Consider the following 10,083-nt stretch of genomic DNA (forward strand, 5'->3'; position numbering starts at 1 on the left):
AAATAGTATCCCAAGCGGCACACTTTACTACTTATTTCGATGGAAATAAGCAAATTAGCACAAAACCCCAACCCCCATTGAGGGCTTATGGTAGGGGAAATAGCCAACAACTACAAATAAAAGGTAAGAAAACCGGAATTCTCCTTTAAGCTAAATAAAGAAAAGCAGAAAAAAGAACACTTTAGCTGCGCAGACGTTAAAACATCATATTCACCAGCTGTGTCCTAAAAGTCCCTGAACCAATATGTCACTATATCGCCTTGGATTCTGTTCCATGTCAAAGAAGTACAAATTATGCCTATAATTAATTTGAAATCTAGCTATATCTAAATATACTTTTACCAATCTGTTCACCAGGTTGTGTTTGTTAGGCCTAAATATCTGTTTGTTGTTCCAAAAACGAGCGGGAGGAAGTCCTTCCTGTTTTGAATGCACTAAAAATAGCAGGGAAATGTGTGCATACGCCTATACGGCGTGCCTGCATGTGCATGGGTGGGTGCTATAGTGTGTATGATCTGTGGCACTGGCGGGTTTGTGTGATGATGAGTCTGATGAGTTTACCAGTTAGTGTGTATTAAGTCAGATATAGGTTTATCAGACTCATGTGTACTGTGTGCTGCAGCGCAGTTCTGTCAATATTATGAGCATGAGCATGACATGTAAACAGGACGGGGCTGCGTTGAAGGCAATACAAACGTCTACACATGCACAGGGTTACAGATTGAAGCCTTCTTTAGTTGTATTGTTTTCTCTCTTTGTCTTCCTTTCTTTCCCCTTCATCCTCCCCCTCTGCTCCAGGAAACGGGGACACAGTAAACTTCCAGCTTATGTTTGTCTCACTTCCAGGTGGAAGTAGGCTCAGTGTTTGTAGCCCATGCGTATAAGATGCTGGGAAAATGGACTTAGTGACCCCCCCGTCCGTCCCCCGCCGTCCCCCCTCCCCCTTCGAGTTCACACCTCCTCACTTGAGTCCTACACCACCAACATGTCATAAATCTATTACACGCACGCGCGCGCACACACACACACACACACACACACACACACACACAATGGGAGGCCGCACTGTTGTGCTGCTGACTCACACACACCTGCCCCAAGACGTGACGCAAGTCAGAAACGTACACCAGAAGGTTTCATTAGATGCCCTTTCAGAAAAGCATAAACGAGTGCATTCTCTGGATCAGTGGATACCATGAGTAGTGACTGACTGTGTGATTCTGAATCGTGGCGAAGGGGGAGGGGGGGGGGTGATATGGTTGATTGGGGAGAACAGTGAACACACAAGAGCACTGTCATTTCTAGAGAAGTGTTTCCCAATCCCCGCCCACGTCAAAGTTCAATTTCAATGCTCATATCTCTACCGTGTACCACACCTACTAGGATAAAAAAGTATGATATGTGGCCAGTCAAAGTATAAATAAACAATTTGCCCAAACTTTATAGGGTGTGCTGAAGATTGAGTGAAATTATACACCACACAGTAAAATACCTTGATTGATTGATTGAAATATGTATTAACAGTTTGCAGAATTACAGTACATTTCAAGCACAAATTCAATACAAAGACTGTTAACTGTGAGTGGACAACCCAATTAAGCATTACACTTGTTTACAAGAGGGTCCACCTTGTTCAATTCATCAAAATTCATCAAACCTATACTAAATGTAACTTGTGTAACTCTGAGGGTCTACAATAACCAAATGGACACATGAGGATTTTAAAATATAAATGTGTGAGCCAACGGCGGAACAGATTAAAGACATTTCTTGCGATGCAGCGCTTCTCATTTTCTTGTTACTCTTCACACCGTGTCCTCTAATGGAAAAACTGAACCTCAGACAGAACCTCGGTCGTAGTTTATGTCCTTTCAGAACGCTATAATGGTATTTGATCCAGGTGTCAAATGTAGGCCTAGTGGCCTAGTGGCCTATACCACACTAGACTTGTTTTCCGATACCATTTATTGAAAAAGCTACCTAAAAGTCTGGCATCTTTATAGGCCCAGTGTTGTTTTTGGCAGCAAATTTCCATGTTAGTTTTATTTTTAGCTCCCCCCCCCCCTTTTTTCCCCTCACTGTATAAATATGTTTCTTTTCCCTTTTTACCTCTATGATGAATTCCTGTTCTGTTCTTTGACTATATAGAAGTGTCTATTTGTACGTCTCTAAATGTTTTGATGAATTGGACCCTCTTGTAAACAAGTGTAATGCTTAATTGGGTCGTCCACTCACAGTTAACAGTCTTTGTATTGAGTTTGTGCTTGAAATGTACTGTAATTCTGCAAACTGTTAATAAATATTTCAATCAATCAATCAGTCATAGTCTCTTGAATAGTCTTCATTTAGTTTTAGTCACATTTTAGTCACCTGGAATGTTTTAGTGTTAGTCTAGATTTAGTCGACTAAATATCATACGATTAAATCTACAGTTGATCTAGTCGACTAAAATGTATTTTGGCAGGCCTTGATGCCCGTAATGAGTGTTTTTACACTTGCTGAAAATAGCCAATCTACAAGCTCACAACTGAGCTTGTAGATCAGCTATTTTCAGCATGCAACCACCAAGTGTAAAATGACTTATACTGGATCTCTTGTCCATTAGTCCCTTCCTAACATTTTAGTCTAGTGTTTATTTGTCGACGAAATTGTCAGTATATTTAGTCTTAGTTTTAATCATCGTAGCTTAGTTTTCATTTAGTTTCCATTTAGTTTTTGTCAGTGAAAAAAGGTAGTCGGCGAACATTTTTCGTCTTAGTTTTAGTCGACGAAAACAACACTGTTTAGGCCTTGTATATGTTCCATTCTGATACCAGGTCATTTATCACATGGTGGCATTTCATCATTTACAGTAAATAACGTAATAAATGTATTTTGAGTGCTTCAGTTGATATTGCAGTACAGTTTTACTACGGTACTAACTTATGACTGCACTTTAACAATTATTAACCCATTTAGACCTGATGTCGACATTTTAAAAATGTCTTCTAAATCCTGACAGTTTTCTGTATCCGTGGTGCTCAATATTGGACACCAAAAATTATATGGAATTGGCCCCCCATCTGAAAATATGTTATTCCGCCTCAGAATCAAAGATTTGAGTTAAAAACGTTCGCTCTGAAAGAATATATATTCAAAGATTTGTGCCACATTTTCATGATTTTTCAAAAATAGCAGATCTACAAGCTCATAGCGCGGCACCGAGTGCCGCGCTATGAGCTTGTAGATCTGCTATTTTTCAATAGCTAAAGTGTAACATAATGCTTAAAACACCAGATGGGGTTCCCGCCCAAAATGGGTTTTAAATTGTTATTAATTTCTTTGTTTGTGCATTGGTATCGGATCGGTGCTAACATCCCTAACGGAAACACATTTCACTGAGGAAGTGAGCAAGTCATTGCAAAAGAAGTAAACAAAGTGTAGCTGTTTTCACTTTTTATTAAAAACATCTTCAACAATAGACTGTATGGGGGGGGGGGGGGGGGGGGGGGTAGCATCCTCGAAAATACAAAATATTTACATTATAAACTTGACTAAATGAGGGTGAAGACGAGTCATGAGCCAGCAGACTGTTTGTTCTTCACTCTCTCAGACACCTTGAGATACACATCCTTACACGCATGCACGCGCGCACGCACACACACACACAAACACGCACGCACGCACACACACATGCACACGCACGCACACACACACATACACAGTTAGCTGGAGTGTAAACTGGAAGACTCTGACTCCGTGGTGGTGGACGCCCCGGCCCGTCTCCTGGGCAGAACCTTCAGGCTGGAGGCGCGGCTCAGCGCCAGCGCTCTGCGGGCGGACGTCTTAAAGCCCGCTCCCAGGAAGGCGTACAGCAGCGGGTTCAGGCAGCAGTGGGTGTAGGCCATGGGCTCCGTCACGGCCAGCCACACCTCCAGCACGGACTCCAGGCCGCAGTGCCTGGGCAGCACCTCCAGGCGCATCAGGGCGTCCACGGAGATGCCCGCTCCGTAGGGGAGCCAGCACAGGAAGAAGCAGAGGACCAGGGCCACGGTGGTCCGGACGGCCCGGCGCTTCTGCCTCTGGCCGCCCAGCGGGCCACGCGTCAGCCTGGAGACGATGACGCAGTAACACACCAGCAGGACCAGCCCGGGGATCACCAGGCCCACCAGCACCAGCTGGAGATGGAACACCGCCACCCAGACCGGCCCGTTGTTCTCCGGGTAGAGGCGCTGGCACACGGTCGTCCCCTCCCCCGCCGTCTGGGTCCGGGCGAAGATCAGGTCGGGTACCGCCAGCAGACCGGCCGGCAGCCAGGCGCCTGGAGGGAGGGGCAGAGAAAAGAGACGTGAGATTATGGTACAGAGTTCAATAACACATTGCTGAAGGATGCATCAATGGGGAAAGAGGAGGAAGAGACTGAGTGAGAGGAAGATGAGGAACTATGTGTTTTCAATTCAATTACATTATATTAAAGTGCCACATTGTCTCAAGTTGTCTCAAGCCACTACATATAGAGCAGAGTGTAGAGTAGGAGAGTAGCGACACGCTTTGATCTCGCCGCAAAGCCGGTGCCTACGGGCTATAGTTCCAAACATTGGAACTATCCCATTGAGATAGAATGTGTGAGCATGAGAGACAGACAAAGAGAAAAAGAGACAGAGAGAGAGAGAGAGAGAGAGCAATCAGAATCATCTTTATTGTCACATCACACTTTTACAAGTAAAAAGGTGTGTGAAATTCATTTTTGTGCATAGTTCCCATCCTGTTAAGAAACAAAGACAGGAGATCAAGGCAAGAAATAAATAATTGAAGCTCGTTCCACACCCACACAGCACACCTGTAGGGTTTCCCTTAGCTATTTTAGAAACGGCACAGCCGTAGGGTCTCTCTAATCGTATTTACAATACAAATACAAATATGGGTTTTCCAGATATATACAGGCTTGTTTCACAAACGGCACAACCGTAGGGTCACTCAACGACAGAGACACACACAGAGAGGCAGACACTCACCCACATAGACCAGCTTGTGGGCCAGTAGCTGCCTCAGGGCGCTGGTCTTGGTTCCGGTGGCTCGGACCACGGCCAGGTATCGGTCCAGGCTGATGAAGGCCAGGATGAGCACGCTGCAGTACAGGTTGACCGTGTAGATGACGTGCACGCACACGCACGTCACCGAGCCAAAGCTCCAGTCGGCCAGCGCTGCGTCCACGGCCCAGAACGGCAGCGCCAGCACAAATAGCAGGTCGGCGGCCGAGAGGTGCAGGCGGGTACCGGTCGGTAAGGCTGCATTTGGACCTGTACACACACACACACACACACACACACACACACACACACACACAGTTAGTTACATCACAGCAGTAGCCTGAACACATGTATTGTTTGTTTAGAAATCCATGTCGTTACACCGCGTCTCCATTATAGCTAAAGAGTGCTGGGGTTGCGCCCCGAAAATAGCTGATCTACTAGATCGGCTATTTTTGTCCAAAAGTGCGCTCTCTTACAGGATTTCAGCCCCTGCCTCTGTAACACTCTCTGCACGTCTCTGATCACAGCAGTAGTCAGGCACAATAACACCTGAGGCCCATTCTACAAATGTCTTCTAAATCCCAACAGTTTTCTGAAAGACGTATGTTTCTATATCAGTGGTTCAGCTCAAACCTTTTCATGTCAAGGACCCCCCAAATGATGTATGTATTTGGCTGCGGACCGCCATCTAAAAAATATTTTGTTCCATGAAGGGACCCCCAGAAGCAAAGATTTGAGTTAAAATGTTCGCTTTATATATTAAAAGATTTTGCAATAAATAAATAAATAAAAAATAGCAGATCTACAAGCTTATATCGTGGCACGATGGACTATGAGCTTGTAGATCTGCTATTTTTGAATAGCCAAAGAATTCTAGTAGTGGCTCAGGGGCAGAGCGGCCGCCTGGGAACCGTGAGGCTCCTGGCTCGATCCCGGGCTCCCCCAGAGTCAGTGTCAAAGTGTCCTTAATTGAGCTGAAGAATCTGAAGCCCTAATTGCTCCGGCGATGTGCAGGTTGGTTGCCTTGCATGGTTTCCACCGCCATCGGTGTGTGAACGGGTGAATGCGATGCACAATCTCTGTAAAGTGCTTTGGATAAAAGCGCTATATAAATGCACCATTTACCATGTCTCTCTCTGTACCGTCCTGTATAATAATAATCATCTTGTCTAACTCGCCATCAGTAGTCACTATACTCTGTATACCAGGGTTCCCCAATAGGCGGCCCGCGGGCCATTTGCGGCCCGCGGAGCGCCCCCTTGCGGCCCGCGGAAGAATTTATTATAATTTTTTTTGGGGGGGGTCCCAGATATAAATGGCATTAAATGGGGGTCAGTAGCCTATGCATGTCAAACTGGGCATCCTTTTCAAATGGGGTCCTGCCCTGAAAATGAATTTTCAGGGCAAGACCTCGACCTCACGCGTGCGGACTCGGCCCCCAGCCTGGTACCCTAGTCAAAATATGGCCCTCGAGGAAAATTAATTGGGGAACCCTGCTGTATACCATCCATTTCTCAACATCACACACTGCATGGTATAGGTTTATGGTGGGAAAATAAAGTAACAAATCCAGAAAACGACAAAACGGGAGTCAATCAAACAGCAGATCCTGACCTGCGTTGGCAGCCCAGCACCATGACCACCAGGCCGTTGCCCGTGATGCCCAGGGTGAAGATGAGGGCGTAGACCACGGGCAGGAACACCTGCTGCAGGTCGCGGGTCACCAGCTGCTCCGTCTCACACGGCTCGTCCAGGTCCAGGTACCCCGAGCCGGAGCCGGAGCCCGTGTCGTTGAACTCCTCTTCGAAATAGTAGTGCTGGAGAGAGAGTGAGACAAACATGATGGGTGGGCAGATGGAAGTGTTGATTTCGTCGACTAAAACTAAGACGAGAAATGTTCGTCGACTACCTTTTTTCCACTGATTAAAACTAAATGGAAACTAGATGAAAACTAAGCTATGATGACAAAAACTACAAGACTAAATATACTGACAATTTCGTCAACAAATAAAAACTAGACCACTATAGTCTACTATAGTCCACTATAGTCTACTATAAGTCATTTTACACTTTACACTACATGCTGAAAAGGACAGTATGGGGAGGATTTGGAACAAAAAAAAATTAAAATCATCATCAAGCATCAAGGCCCGCCAAAATACATTTTAGTCGACTAAACCAACTGTAGATTTAGACGACTAAAACATTCCCAGGTGACTAAAATGTGACTGAAACTAAATGAAAACTATGTAAGAGACTATGACTAAAACTGAAATAAAAAACAACACTGGTAGGCTATGCATGAGGCCACGAACCCCCATTTGATACGATATTATTTTTTTTACTCCAATCTACGGTGTAAAATCCTGAGTTTAACTGAGAGAGTGTACAAATTGGACCAGCAATCCATTTGCACACCTGTTTCAGGGTCCATTTGGTTCCAAATCCTCCCCATAGCTACATCGGTCATGTAGCTATATGGGGGACCCCCTGGAACTCCCTCAAGGACCCCTGGGGGTCCCCGAACCCCACGCTGAGAACCAGTGTAGTAGTTCACGGACAGAGAGGAAAGGGCCATCACAATGGGGTCCTGAGCACAATCGTGTGAATTGGCTCGGTTCAAATAAAGGATATGTTGATATGTCGGTCAGATAACTATAGCCTATAGTTACAAAATAAAATACATTTTAAATAATATACTTGTATACACTATATTATTTAATATCATAATATGCATACAGAAATAAGTTTTAAAAATATTACATTATGTAATTAAAATAAAACATCTAAACACCTATCTATCTATCTATCTATCTATCTATCTATCTATCTATCTATCTATCTATCTATCTATCTATCTATCTATCTACCTACACCTATCTATCTATCTATCTATCTATCTACCTACACCTATCTATCTATCTATCTACCTACACCTATCTATCTATCTATCTATCTATCTATCTATCTATCTATCTATCTATCTATCTATCTATCTATCTATCTACCTATCTATCTATCTATCTATCTATCTATCTATCCATCCATCTATCTAAATATGTGCTGCCATGTTTGTTAGTAACTGTTAAAATCTCTTGCACACCAATATCAGAATAACAACATGTCATTAGCTCTTACCTCATAATAGGACATGATGGAGAGGTTCCCTCGTGCAGTAAACACAATATATCCCCCAAGCTGAGGGTTGAAATGAAAGATCTACCCGGCGGGGTCTTATAGACTCGGACACGCTCCTCCCCTAAACACTCAACACATCTGTGGTCCTGCTGAAACCTTTTTCCTGTTTTCGAGGTGTCAGGTGCTGATAGTGGTTCTATCGCAGGATACTGAGCTCTGTGTGAGTGCGTGTGTGTGTGTGTGTGTGTGTGTGTGTGTGTGTGTGTGTGTGTGTGTGTGTGCGCGTGCGTGCGTGCGTGCGTGTGTGTGCGCACGCACGCGCATTGCTTGTATTGTGTTAGGCCCCGTGGCTCCAGGTTTGTGAGAATGAGGATGTATCGGCAGAGAGAAACGGGGCTGATGAGAATGAAAAAAAAAACAATGGTTGTTTACTGTAGGGCCCCCTGCCTACGGTGGTGCTACAGTATATGAAAAGCAAAAAAGCAGATGATGTTTTGCATGTCAATAATGATGTTGTGTTGCAGCAGTGCATGGCTCTCTGTGAAGATCAACAGTGCTGTATATGCTGCCACATGCAGCAATGCAGCATTAGACGGCTCTCAGTGGAGTGTGAGAACACTTATCCCTCTTGTGTTATCATCCTCCAACGTGACGACGTGTGCTAGGTGTATTTATGAGAGAGAGAGAGAGAGAGAGAGAGAGAGAGAGAGAGAGAGAGAGAGAGACAGAGAGAGAGAGAGAGAGAGAGAGAGAGACAGAGAGGGGGGACTGAGGGAGAGAGAAGGGGGGGAGAGAGAGAGATAGAGGGACAGTGTGTGATATTCTGCAAGTGAATGTGAGGTGATGGTTATCTCCTCGCTCTAAACTCTCTGTTCTGGTAAATAGCAGCCATGGCGGCTCGTCGTCTCCCATCAGTGCTTTCACTGTACATGAACCGTCATGTGAGCGCGGCTCGGTGTTCTTGTGATGTTGCCGTCATCAATCAACAATCAACAATCTCCCTCTTTCTCTCAGATCTGTGAGCTCTCCTGGCCGCTTCAGGACTTCCCTGTATTCACACCTCAAAACAGCATGCTACTAACACTGCCCGTACTGCTGTTTACTCCTGACCCCTGTCCAAGTCACTGTACTGTACTCTCAATGTGCTTGTCTAGAGAGAGTTGGGGGGATGGAGGAGTCAGGAGTGGATGAGCAAGCTAACTGTATCTGTACATGTCTATTTGTGTAACTGCACTGTACTGTATGTAATGTTTCCCCCGTATGGGACCCCCTCTAAAATGAGATGCTGCATCCCAAGGGGCTGCATCTCCTTTCAATACAATGGGGGCGGCGGTGGCTCAGGGGTAGTTCGAACCCGGGCTCCCCCAGAGTTGGTGTCGAAGTGTCCTTGAGCAAGACACTGAACCCCTAATTGCTCCTGATATGCTGGTTGGTGCCTTGCATGGTTTCCACCGCCATCGGTGTGTGAATGGGTGAATGTAATGCACAATCTCTGTAAAGCGCCTTGGATAAAGGCGCTATATAAATGCACCATTTTACCATTTATACAATTCTGAGCAAAAATCACCGTGTCACTTTTGGAGAGAGTGCCGTACACTGTACTGTATGTACTGTATGTGGTCGGGTTAGAGATCAGCACAACGATTAGGTTCAAGGTTAAATCAGGGGTGTCCAAACCTTTTTTCAAAAGGGGCCATATTAGAAAATATTAAAACACCCAAGGGCCTGACAATCTCCTGACAATGTACTGTCGGACTATATGTGACCAAATTTGAGTGAGGGACTGCCATTGGATTATTTTGAATTTTTGGTTTTTTTCATGTCATATGAAAGCAGGGAATCATAGCTTAAAATTGACATATTGGTTGTTCAGTTTGACCCACCAGTTTTGGAGATATGGCTTATAGAGTAATGTCTTGCAGAGAAACAGCGA

The 10,083-nt window shown here is 44.8% G+C and overlaps 1 protein-coding gene across 1 annotated transcript; it reads right to left on the reverse strand.

Annotated features, from left to right (window-relative positions):
* Positions 1–3,477: 3,477 nt before the first annotated feature.
* On the reverse strand, positions 3,478–8,400 carry LOC306920642 (C-X-C chemokine receptor type 4-like). The gene is given in 5 exon segments (XM_079497451.1): positions 3,478–4,300; positions 4,995–5,250; positions 5,252–5,279; positions 6,627–6,829; positions 8,151–8,400. Coding segments are annotated over 5 exon segments (1,098 nt in total). The 5' UTR covers positions 8,166–8,400; the 3' UTR covers positions 3,478–3,704.
* Between the last annotated feature and the right edge of the window lie 1,683 nt (positions 8,401–10,083).

Source organism: Electrona antarctica (assembly GCF_951216825.1).
Source record: "Electrona antarctica genome assembly, chromosome: 1".
Lineage (NCBI taxonomy): Eukaryota > Metazoa > Chordata > Actinopteri > Myctophiformes > Myctophidae > Electrona > Electrona antarctica.